The 12,542-nt window shown below is 37.1% G+C and overlaps 2 protein-coding genes across 4 annotated transcripts in view; one reads left to right on the forward strand and one right to left on the reverse strand.

Moving 5' to 3' along the window:
- Positions 1 to 1,017: 1,017 nt before the first annotated feature.
- The window catches only part of CDC7 (cell division cycle 7), a 16,930-nt gene continuing 5,405 nt past the window's right edge, over positions 1,018 to 12,542 (reverse strand). For all 3 annotated transcript variants that reach the window (XM_015870394.1, XM_015870392.1, XM_015870393.2), the window contains exons 4-12: positions 11,200 to 11,335; positions 10,491 to 10,584; positions 10,270 to 10,412; positions 9,019 to 9,274; positions 8,341 to 8,436; positions 7,379 to 7,557; positions 6,053 to 6,135; positions 3,053 to 3,202; positions 1,018 to 2,161 (exon numbers count right to left, since the gene is read on the reverse strand). In XM_015870394.1, the coding sequence (XP_015725880.1) occupies positions 1,785 to 2,161; positions 3,053 to 3,202; positions 6,053 to 6,135; positions 7,379 to 7,557; positions 8,341 to 8,436; positions 9,019 to 9,274; positions 10,270 to 10,412; positions 10,491 to 10,584; positions 11,200 to 11,335 (1,514 nt within the window). In that variant the 3' untranslated portion in view covers positions 1,018 to 1,784. The remainder of the gene's footprint in view (positions 2,162 to 3,052; positions 3,203 to 6,052; positions 6,136 to 7,378; positions 7,558 to 8,340; positions 8,437 to 9,018; positions 9,275 to 10,269; positions 10,413 to 10,490; positions 10,585 to 11,199; positions 11,336 to 12,542) is intronic.
- HFM1 (helicase for meiosis 1) overlaps positions 11,230 to 12,542 on the forward strand; it is a 53,625-nt gene continuing 52,312 nt past the window's right edge. The window contains exon 1 of the mRNA XM_015870389.2: positions 11,230 to 11,331. The gene's annotated coding sequence lies outside the window, so the exon portion shown is untranslated. The remainder of the gene's footprint in view (positions 11,332 to 12,542) is intronic.

The following is a 12,542-nucleotide window of genomic DNA, read 5'->3' on the forward strand; positions in this document are numbered from 1 at the left end:
GAATTTTATTTACCCCCAATAACAGTAAAAGCACCATCAGCAGTGATATACCTGCTTTGATTAGTAAACTTAAGTGGCGGTTAATGATGCAGTGCCTGCTGCAAGGAGCTGCTCAGTGCAGTGGTGAGCAGGAGGGCTGACAAAGCCGAAGTGATTTAGCTCACAATAGATAGCTGGCACTTTTTTCCGTCAGCTAGTGCTCTCATAAGAGCACAGGCGGCATGAGTGAACGTAGGAGGAAACAATACATCTGCAGACACTGGCAGACAGCATCACTTGCCAAATTTGGCTATGGTTGCTCTAGATAAATAATTTCTCAGTGACATGCTGGGTTGAAATTAAACAGCATAAGTTATTAAGACCTGGGCCCCAGAGTGTTGTGGGTTTCTTTCTGACACCCACCATCAGTACTCGGACATCTACAAATATTTTTCTCTATCAGCTGATGGCAGGGACAGGGCAATATTACCATCACTTTGTATGTATTGGAGATTTTGAATGTACTGAAATAATTGCCCTTCAGCCACAGCATTGGTCATGATGTAACAACCAGCTTCTCTGCAAAGGCTTATATAAAAGTTATCAGAGCAGTGATCTTTTCCTGGAGTGGCTGTAACCATTTATAGCAACAACCACACGAACGTTTCAAGAAATGTAATTGGAAAAACACTGTATTAAATTTCAGTCTCCAAAAGTATCGTGGGTTTCTAGAGAGGCAAATGCTGAGAATAACATGACTAACTGTGCAATGAATTCATGAGGCTAGAGGGTACTGGGAAGGGGGGGATTCCTACTTATGACCAGACATTAGCTTGCTTCTAAGGTGAGGTAGTAAGATTTCCTTGATAATTAAGATACTTCCGCTGTGACAGCAATATATACCAGTGCTGTCTGAAAAGCATCATACATCACTGAGGAATTTATGCAGAAAAGAAAGCTGCATAATTCTTCCTGAACAGAAGTATCCCACAGGGAAACCTTACCTAACTATTTTTATAGAATCATCTCCAGACACGCTTCTGAAGGTATAAAAACAAACCCTTTATTTAAAAGATGTTCTGCGAAAATCAGTTTCCGTAACAGAAATCAAACATATACGTGTCACACAAGACATTCTGAAGGCAACAGTTGTTGTGTATTTACAGCTAACAGTGGCATTGAAGAAATACAGGCTATGCAAGATGACTAACTGCATTTATCACTGTTGCTTAAGTAGGAAGGAACAGACAGGATTAAAAAAAAAAAAGAACTTTTAAAAGAGTGATGTTTTTGTTTTGATGACAAAACCGGCACTATCTGCCCCTGTTCCAGCAACAATCCCAAAGTAAAGCTGTTCTCCAAAAACCACCTGAACAAAATCAGTGCACTTCAGTCTCCCAGGTATTAACTGGGAGCAAAGCGGGGGTGTGCAATTATGGAAAAAAGGCTCTCGAGCACTTTTTCATTTCAGTCATACCTTAATGCAAATTTCTGTTTTGAGAGAGTATCAAAGAATTAACCTTAGTGTGAGAAACTCTACAGTTTTAAATCACAGTTAATTTTCTTAGGCACTGTAACAACACCTCAAAAGCATCTTAGGATTTGACTGCGTTAGTAATGTTTATGTAATATTGACATCTGTAAGCTTCCTTTAAGAAGTTGCACTTGCAGTCCACCTGTGAGGCAATTTCAGTAGTGCTGTGCACAGTGTAATGGTACTTCAATGAGTTTAAGGGCAATGGATTAAAACTCCTTCAGTATCTCACTTTCACATAAAACGTACAAGAGCAGAACAAGGCGTCTTCTCATAGCCTCATGTCTTTAAAAAAGGGATGCAGCAAAGCATCTTTTGCAGTTATTCTTGTTGCAGGGTTTAAGTCTAGTAGCTTATCAAGTAGGTCATATGCTTCATCAGGAACCTGATCCCATCCTTTCATGTCTGTTGCCTTATCTTCTGAAGCACCGTCATCTTCCTGACAGCTCTTTAAGTGTTGAGTTTCTTTTCTGAGTATCTCAGGAGCACATTGTTTGTCTACTTCAACTGGCAAAGCTGAGTCGTCTCCAGATTTGCAGGGCACATCGCAGTGGGATCTGTTACAGCTGCTATTTGTTCCTCTCAGCTTCTCGCAGAGAGTTCGTAAGTTTTGTGCTGGGACAACCTGGGTACACAGAACTGATTTCCCTAGGAGAAAAACAGGTTTTACAGTCAGTGACGTTTTATTTTGCTTGCTCTACAACTACAACTTTTAAGTTTGTTTCAGAGAAATTTCACGTATTGAAGCATAACTAACATTAGTTCAAAAATAATTAAAAAAAAAACCAAACAAACTGGCCATGTTTTACAGTAAGGGCCCCCAAAAGCCAGCAGTAGCTCTGCTCAGAACAGAACTGTGCTTTTTCATGAAGTTATGAGTTGACAAATCGTCACACAGCATCATTTTCCATTTCACTCTCATCTTAACAGAACTGCAAATTAAAAACCCAGTTCAGTTTATTGCTTATGTTATTGATTTATACACCTCCGTCTGGAGAATTAAAATCGATGCTGTCATTTATACTTCCAGGTACCAAGTGCTTTAATGTTTGGCTTGCAGGCAATGAGGAAAATGGTTGTTTATGTTTTTGTGCTTGCCCGTCGTGAAGTTGGACAAAAATGCAAAGTTTGCATCATGTAAATATTAAGTCAATGCAACTTAAGGCTCTGTGGCAAATTTTGCAGGAATAAACATTACTTCAAGAATTCTAAGAAGTAGGAAAGTTTTAGCTGGCATATTTCACCTCAAGTGGCCCTGACTCTCTGAAAGGCAGCAAAGTTAAGAAATCCACAGAATGAATTACTCCATGTAAAAAATTATAAAAGACAGAAAATTAGAAAGCTTTCCTAAACCTCCGTACATATAGATAAGTAGTGTTAGTTTGCATGCAAGAAGGGTGACTTAACTCTAAAGTGACTCCCAAAGTTAAAATTTTGTTTAAAATAAACGCAAGTCACAACTAGATTGTAAATCATTGCATTAAACAGCAGACCAGGCATACATTTTTCCCCTTCTCCCCATAATTAAGGTTTGCATACCAAAAGTTTTAGCAGCCTGAATGGTTTCTCGAGATCCACGAACTGTCATGATTTGTGCCAAAGCAGTTAAATCATCGCTTGCTTTGTAAAATGGATACCGTCCACTGAGCAGAGAAAGGAATACAATTCCTGCAGACCACATGTCAATTGCTGCAATAGAAAGCAAGCTTAGTAACAAGTAACTGAGTAAAACAAGTAAAATTTCATCAAAAGCAAAATCCCGAATTCTTTAAATTACAACCGGAAGTGTAGTTATCAGAGAAGGTAATGTTCTGAATTACTTACAGGCTGCGGTCACAATGATAACACTTCAGCAAACAGTGTAAATGGATATACTTGCAAATAGAATCAGATGACTGCTTTTCTACAGAGCCTATAGAATTGTCTATAGGATTTCTCACATGAGTAATTTCATTAATTTGCTTTAAAAAAATGCACTGAAACAATGTTTGAAGTTATTCTGACCAGGGAGCTGAGAGGGGAAAAATAGCTAGTTTTGATACTACATTAAGTTTGCTTAGACTGAGAAAACTTTATATAAAAGTTCATGAATAAAAAGTAATTCAGGATTGAATGTAAATCTTACCTCTTTTGGACTGAGGTTGCCAGTTAGGCGTACTAAAAGGTTTGTTTTACTACAAACTTGGTTGCTCTCTAATATGAAACCACTTGATGAGATTGTTTAAGAGCTGTAACAGTTATTCATCACTTTCATTGTGTTATGAAGAGTACAGGGAGTTCTCTGATGGTAGAAGCCAAAGCATGATGGAAACTTTAATACCGAAAGTTATGGGAATACCTGGCTGCTGTAATTTTTTCTGTGAAGTTGCACATTTTGAGAGATGGCAAGGAAAGTGAAGGAGAGAGTTTGAAGGACTCTCTAATTCCAAAGAGAGAAATTAACTTGGGAAATAAAGCTATAGTCATCCTGCACATCTTCCAGAAATAGGCAGTAAAATGTGCAGTAATTGAGTCTGACATTTTAGCTAGAAACACTATCGGCAAAGAGCTCTGAAAATACTAAGTTGATCTACAAACAAACAGGTTTTTAAGTCTTATAAAAATCAAAATCCAAATTATTTGTGGGTATAACAATTCAGTGTGCAAAAATGTTGCGTCTTATTTTTATTGAAAAAGTTTTAGTAGTACTGTATTGATGTTGACCACACCACCTGCTTATGGTGTTACGCATCACCCTTAGTATGTGGTTGGGAAAGACAGTCATTAAGGTGAAGGCTTTTAGAGATGTTTATCTAGCTCTTCCTGATATTGTCAGACAATTAGATACTGAAATGACAAGCATGTCCTCCAGTTCTGATAGGGCTGGCATCTTCAGCAGACTGAGAGGTCTTGTGCAATGACATCAAAATCACGATTCCTCTCTGTGCATTTGCCTAGTGGTTAGTATCCAGCTAGAGAGGGATGCCATCTTAACGGGAAACTAAGGAACAAATCAAGTTAAAAATTGTAACTGGATCTGCTTAGGGCCAAGTTGTAGGTTTGGGTTGTGTTCTCTGTGCTTTAAACATGGCTCAGTTACTTAAGGTAGCTCTGGACAGCCAGCTGGATCCAGCTGATAACTTGGTCCTGGCACAAAGACCAAAACTAGTAGCAAGATTGGCAGGAGTACAAGGAGGTGACTACAGCAGTCCCAGATGTTATTGGGTAAGGAGATTTGTTAGCTCAAGTACAGCATTATCTCTATTAGTATTACTCTACCCGGTTCTAATGAAGCACTTTGTTGACGTATTACAGAAGCTTTGCACCACTGACTCAGTACCTTTAGGGCCACACCCAAGGGTTTCCAGATCTACCCATATTTTCTGTAGTCCTGCCCTCCATTACCCTAGAGAACAGAGAACTGTCTGAAAGCACACTTAAGACAACCCTCTGTCCAAGATTTCTTAAGTATGTCTTCTTTCTGCATAAATTCTGTCTAGACGGATTCAGGGATTGTCTAAACTTATCCTGGATTTCTGGATGTTTTCTAGCTCATAAAGCTGGCTGTTACTGCACAGGCACGGTGACTCCAAGTAGGCTGCCATACCTCTTGAAATCCCAGCCATGCCCACAACACAGATCCTGCCTCAAATAGCATTAAGCTATCAATTGATATGCTGATCAAACGTATTGTAAGGCTGCTCTGAGTGTGTATGAGAACTTTCAAATGCTGTAAATTGACTATATGCTCACAAAGTGCTAAGCAAAAAGATGGCTATAAACTTATTTTAAATACAAATTCTGAGAACATTTGTATTTATCCTTCATTTTCATAATCAAAACTTCTGGTCATACGTGACACATTGAACTTTGTATCAGCCCTCTAATTCTTCATGTATGCACAGCTTCTCCCAGCCTACTTGCATCACCTACGGCATTAATCATCCCTTAGTTCTTCTCCAATATTTACCAGGCTACTGAAACATGTAGGTTTTAGCCCTGAGAAACTAAAAATCTTAGTAAGAAAAAATCATGACATTTACAGATCATCTATTTAAAGCATTAGCAAAAAGGAAAAAAAAAAATCCAGTGAAAAGTCCCAATTAACTGACACACATCATAAAAAACATAAAAAACTGCACTGATACAATTAGTTATGCCCAAGACAGCAAAATACACGTGTCAAACTGTCTAGAAAGCATACCCCTCTAAGATTTATTTAAGATTTTTCTTGAATAAATAAGCCAGTGAGCCAAGAAACTTGATAAAACTTACAACTTTGTTTTCTTTTAAAACACGTGCTATTGAACTCCTGCGTATGGCAGTACCCCTCAAAGGGATACAGACATTCAAATTTCAAACATGGGAAAATATTCCTCGATCCTTCTTATTCGGAGTAATTAACTTCAAATTAAATTTGGGAAATGGTTCATAAATGTTAGAAGGGATAAGAAAATGAATTTCATGTGTAACAGCCTGGTATACAAAAGATAAAGTCAATGCGTAAGTGACAGGTTTAAGAAAAAGAAAGGCATTTAGTTTTTGTCTGCTATGTTGTACCTGTTGTCTGAGTGGGGCACTTTGTCAGTACTTCTGGTGCTCTGAATCCAGGTGTTCCTGCTCTGGGAGCAACTTGCTGACACCTTGTAGTAAGAGACAAATATGTTCAGAATATCCATATTGAGAAATAAATTCTAATTATAACAATATCTACTATTTTTACAATATACTTTTGTGAGATATGTAAATCTGCCCTATTCAGTTTTTATGTCTGAAATATCTTACAATTACCTAACATATAATTATTACTTCATATGAAATAACCTTATTATAATTACCTATTATATTACTGATCTTGTTATAATGTGTAGAAGGAGTATTTACTGCATATTTCAGTCACAATATTTTCAGTTTTATTCAATGACAACACGTGTTTTCATAGGGAACTTTCAAGTTAAGACTAATTAACCAATGGTAAAAAATGCATTAGTTTCTTGGGTGTGCACAGTATGGCTTTTTATTAATCCAGAGCAAACTAAGATTCACTATTTCTGAGTGTTGACAAGAATTTACTTCTTGTTAGATTAACTAAAAAGTGTGAGATCGTTATTAAAAATGTATAGAAGGTCCAAAGTGCTTTCTGTCTGCAGGCCAAGTTTCTTGAGTCTAGCAAATTCCCCATGTTTCATTTCTGAACTGACTTTGATAACATCATATTTTGACAGTCAGGAAAGAGAAGTACCACAGTTTCATGACTACGCCTACCAAGCAGATTTCTCTGCAGGAATTTCTGTTCCCTAAGTGGACAGGAAAGGTAAGGGTAGATCATAGCCAAAATGAACTACAAAGGACTGGATTTGAACTGAGTTATTTAGACTCTCTGGCCTATCCACTATTAAAATGTTTCAAATTGAGAAATGCAGCACTGTTATCTTCCCCTTTTATTCTACATTTCATGATTTCCAGAATACAGACAGCCTGGGGAATGTATTTAGCCTTAAGTTCTCAGAAAGCAAGAGTCCAATCACTGAATTTCAATGCAGTTGGCATAATTTAGGCCTATTAGATCAATGACAGATTATTTTCTACTCTTGTTTTGTAACTAACTGAGGTTATTTTCTACAACACATATTGATAATGCAAATAATTCAACACAACAGCAACAGAAAATCATAACAGTGAATCTCTTGCTGCAAATAGCACTGAACCAATGACTCCACAAATTCCATGAACTGTTCCTTTTAAAGAGCTCACTTAGTGTCATAAGGGCTGCACAGATCAAATGCTGTCTTTCACCTACTAAATCAGCTGTCTGGTTAATTCAAGCTTTTTGAACTTGTTTGGCAGCATAGTAAGCAATTTTACAGCATTGTTGAAGCAAATTACCTTGAAAGGCAAACACTGCAAACTCTGTCCGTTGCGTAACAGTTACAGGTCAGGTTTGATGGACAACCACTGGCAGCCTTCCTGCCCAGCCCATTGCTCATGGCTTTGGTAGAAATAATCTTCTTCTTTGTTACTAACTTCCTAGATGAAACATCGATCACCTTTGATTGTTTAAAGAGCTGCAAAACAGATATTTTTTCAGAAGATGAAATATTTAAGCTTCCTGTTACATACAGATACCTGTCTTGAAAGTACTGAAGACTCATCGGCAAGGAGCTCCAATTTTTAAAACAGAAGACAGCAAATCTTTCTCCTAAATCATAACATCAACAAAAGGTACTTCGTATTTTAGTGGTTACAAAAATTAATATCCAGTAGATATTTTGAAGCTTCAAGTTGTGTTTTTTTTTCAAGTTAGTATAATTTTTCAAGCATTCTTTTGATTCAATTATCAGTACAAAAAATAAATAAGTGTATGAAACAGTTAATGCCACAACAACAAAGTGGTACTAGTTTTAATTCTACAATAAGATGATTGTTGTTAGATAAGCCTTCTGTTCGGGTTTTTCTCCATGTCACAATAATTCCTAACAGCAAAATGAAAACGTTTATTACGTGTTTGTTTTCTCCACAGCTTCAGTTGCATCATAACAAGCTATGGTTTCATGAACTAGGGATACCTTGGTGGAAAGGTACATGTGTAGGAAAGATACTAACTAGCATACAAAGAAGATGAGCTGGGAAGACAGGTACATAACACCTCCTGAGAAGTTTCAAAAGGGACTGAAACAAATGAGAAAAACTCTTCAAGCCTTTCAGTGAAGTCACACTTAATAATCTGTATTCTTAATAGTCAGCTGAGAACTTTAGTTTTACAGGGTTCTGTCTAGTCTTACAGAACTAGTTCTATAATTTCTCTTAGATGTAACAAAATGCTCTTACTGATGAGTCATGTTTCTTACTTTTGTATTTGAGTTTTCCTGGTATGTGGAACAATAGATGTTGAAATTCCTCTCTCCAAAGACAGAGCGTTGGGCAGAATGGTGCACAGAATCCTCCTACAACATCAACAAAGAAGACAGTAAGGATTTTATCCAGTGGTCAGCTGCATACTGGGAGTTCAAGAACTGTGTTAAGTGACATAAAACTAGAACATCTACACAGTAAGTCTTTTTTAGGTATCAGTTCACCATGAAGTGAAATCATCTTGACAGAACACCAAACGTACTCACAAAGTTAATCACACTTCATGTGCCCCAAGACGATTTGAAACGTCATCTGTATGTTATCTGTATTGCATTTGTTATATTTATGCAAGTAAGCATATGTAAATAATTATTGGTTTGGGGAGGAATTTAGCAGCATGCAGGATTTAATAAATAAATAAATAAATAAAGATTTAGAGTTGTCTAGAATAACCCATGCTAGAGTTTTATGCTGTTTTCAATGCTGAATTATATCTAACAGACACTGAATGATGCCGATAGTGTTACATAAAACTAGCTACTTCAACGTGAAAATTGGTTCTGTGCATCAAATCCTGCAAGATCAGCACAGCTTTTGTTCAAGTATTACATCTCCCCCTGTTGGATGAAAAAATACATTAAACATGCAAAATATTAATGAAAGAGACTGATAACCTTTCCTCCTCTTCCTTGTTTAATCTGTATTTTTGAGTGTGAGCTGGAGTGTGAGCTTTTATCAGATGCTCTTGATGCTAACTGTTGTGCAATCTGGTTAGGTGCTGTGACGCTGACAGAAACCCCCTTTCCCAAGGCTGTGTTGGGATTACTTTGTGAGTAACTTCCCTGCTGGCCTTCAGAATGGGCAGTTTTGAGAAGTTCAATTTTTGTGTCAGGAGTTCCTTGTGCCAAGCCAAAATCTACCAAGGCATACCTAAAAGAAATAAATTCAGAATCAAGAGTCAAAAAGTACCAACCAGTTTTATCAACTACTCATTTCTTGTTTATTCACAGTTTACTCCTCATTACTAGCAACACAGTTCTATTTTCCTTCTCCTCTGTTTGTCCTATTTGTCTGGCACTATTTGACCTCTCATTTTGACACTACACCCATTTCTCTTTGCTGTTTTTTGACATTTAAGCTTTTCAAGTGTGTACTTTCACCACTGATGTTTTGAAAGCTATTCCTGGTAATCTCTTCCTTGGTTTTTTATTCTACAGTTCTGAACTACCTCAGCAAGCAGCCAAGTAAATGTGGATTGACCTGTCACGGACAGAGGCACAAATGAAAGCACAAATTAAGCAGTGAAGACAGCTGGAATAATAACAATGCTTAGAGTTTTGCCAAGTCTCAAGCAATGCTACTGTAAATCACTTATCTTTAGTCAGGTAGTTTCAACAGCAAGCCTTCACTAATTGCACCCTACTCACCAGTCGCCATAGGACTGCCAGCAATTGAAAGAGTGCCTTACTCAATCCACTCCAACAAAAAAAGCAGTACGTGACTTTTTAGTCTTCAGATACCAAATGCATTAGTTATTAAATTCATGAGTAGAAAGTTTCAAATACCAGCCTATGCTTAAGAAGTGCCTATTAGCTCTTTTTTAGATCATTACTGATGTTAGCCTCATTTTTATTAGTGTTGTATCTGTACTCAACAGTAAATTTTCACTTTTTCAGGTACTTGACACTCTATAAGGCAGATGCTAAATTAGATGTTAAGAAAATAAAAAAATAAAAAATCTTTCCATTCTCAAATGCCCAAACACAGAAATAAAAGTTTTACAAATAAAAAGTCTCTCTTAGCTTTATTACTTAAGCACATGTTGGGCAGCTGGAAGGAAGAAAACCAAAAGCCTCATTTACTCTGTTCTGCCAAGACACGCATCCCCAGACGAGATCACAATATGGACATCTGGACAGACTTACTGCTTCAGCCTCCTGTTGTAGAGAAAGTTACTGGGTTTGACGTCACGATGAACAATACCAAAGTGATGAATGCGCCTCAATGCTTTAAACAGATTAAACATGTATTCTTTCACTTCTTCAAACGAAAGAGAATTCAAAATGTCCTGAAAGATTATTTGGATACTATTATTATGCAACTAATTTCATTAAGTTTTACTACACATACAAAGTCTGGGACTCACCAGGAAGGATTCGTGTTCCAGATATGGCATAACAATAACCACATGATCGTTTTTCCTAAAGCAATATTTAACTCCCATAACATTATCTTGTCCCCTAAAAAAGAGAAGTAACAAAGTAACGTCACTGAGTAAAGACCAGAAGATGAATTTTGATTTTCCTTTATTTCCTGTAAACTTCATTCTGGCTTTCTTTTAATATCTAATTTATACCTTGGCAATGGTCTAATTAGCAGTAATTATGTTGTTCTTGTGTCATTCTTATGTTCCATTTAAGTTCTGCAGTTTGCAGTGAGGGCTCTACAGACCCAGAGACCACTGTTTGTAGCTACCACTGCATTTAAATGTAGGAGTTCATGACACTGGCTACTCCAGAAAGGCGCTGTTGAGCACACCGGTGAAAAGAATTCATTCCTAAAACTGTAATTTCTGATTAAGAGATTATTTTTTCCAAGCAGCTGTAGCCACATACATACACTAAGGAACTTCTCAGATGGTAAATGTAGTATGGTCTGTAAACTGAGACTAGCAAAAAAGGACATGCATTACAGATAAGAATCCATTTCTTATTTGCTCCGACTATAAGTCTGAAAAATTTCTGAGATAAAAAAAAACAGCAAGTGAAGTGCTAAAACTTTCCATAAGTAAACGCAGATCAGTGAGACAATATTCAGCAGTCTAATCATGACAATCATAATTTTTTTTCAGGTACCCTGCTACTGTGAGGCACTGAAGTTCAGCAGCAATTCGCAGAGGGTGACTGGTTGGAATCAAGTGCTTCAGAGCCATTTTTTCTTCACATCCTGATTGTAGTTGCACCGTGGCCAAGTAAACAGAACTAAAGGTACCTGTAAAAAAGGGAGAAAAAACACTGTTTTCAGCATCTTTAATTAAGTCAATTCAGGTTTTTACAGAAATGATCTAAATGTTCACAGTCTTACAGCGCATCTGACACTATGTCAAAAGCAGATTCTAGAAGCGAAAATAGGCAGTTTCTTTTTTCTATTACTGAATTCAGTGATCTTGTATAGCATTTTTTTAAATGTCAGTAAAAATGCAAATGTTACGCTGTCTAACTTGCCTGGGACATAGAGCTCTTTGAATGTAAATTTCCTATCTTTGATTTGCTTTCTTGTTTAGGTAGCTCTCTTTCATCTGACATCCAGCTCTTCTCTCTCTGCAATGTAAGTCGGCTATCTAATGCTCATCTGGATAGCACTGCTTCTGCTATTCAAAGAACTTCTGAAATCATTACATTTCCCTTAATTGTTATCTTATTTATAAAGTAAGGCTTCTGACTTGATGTGTAACTTTACTATTTGTTTGCCCCCAGCATTACCATGTAGAGAGAACACAATAGACTCCTTTGAGAAAGGCAATATTCACACTGCACAATCTTACAGCTTTAAGTTTTATTATTACAGTTTTAAGGATATCTTAAAACATCTCTGTGAAGGTTAATTTATCCTAATGATCTGACATACCTGAACATAGAAGTCAAAGCATTCTTCCCTGTGAATAAGCAGTTCAAATTTACTTTTGATTCTATTTGAACTACTGTGTTTGTGTCACACTGAATTTAACAGTCTGTAAGTGTATACATACATCAAAATGCCAGCAAAACCTCTAAATACTTCTTACAGTCACAAAAAATTCTAGTGTCCCATAAACTGAGTAGAATTGCTCATAACAACATGGGTTACCGTGCTGACCCAAGACCTTCTTTTTGGTGGTGAGAACAGCTAAAACAAAACAGACTCCTGACTGGAATCCTAAGTTGAAGCTTCTCTTGTCTTTATGCCACAGAACTGCTAGTGGTATTTTTGGCTTTCAAGAGCATTGTTTGCTCCCAAGAGATAAACTGGAGTACTATTCATAACTAGAGATTTAGCTTGACTGTTCTCTCTCATTTATGACAAACATAACTGCACGTTTTCTAGAAATTTTGGATGGCTGTGCAGAATGGCGCTTTTTACTTTCTTTGACAGGCAAACTTTCAGCCCCCTGGTTTGCCATCGCAGTTACTCCACTGCAAAACAGCTACAAAGCTACCCT

Source organism: Coturnix japonica, chromosome 8 (genome assembly GCF_001577835.2).
Source record: "Coturnix japonica isolate 7356 chromosome 8, Coturnix japonica 2.1, whole genome shotgun sequence".
Taxonomy (NCBI): Eukaryota; Metazoa; Chordata; class Aves; order Galliformes; family Phasianidae; genus Coturnix; species Coturnix japonica.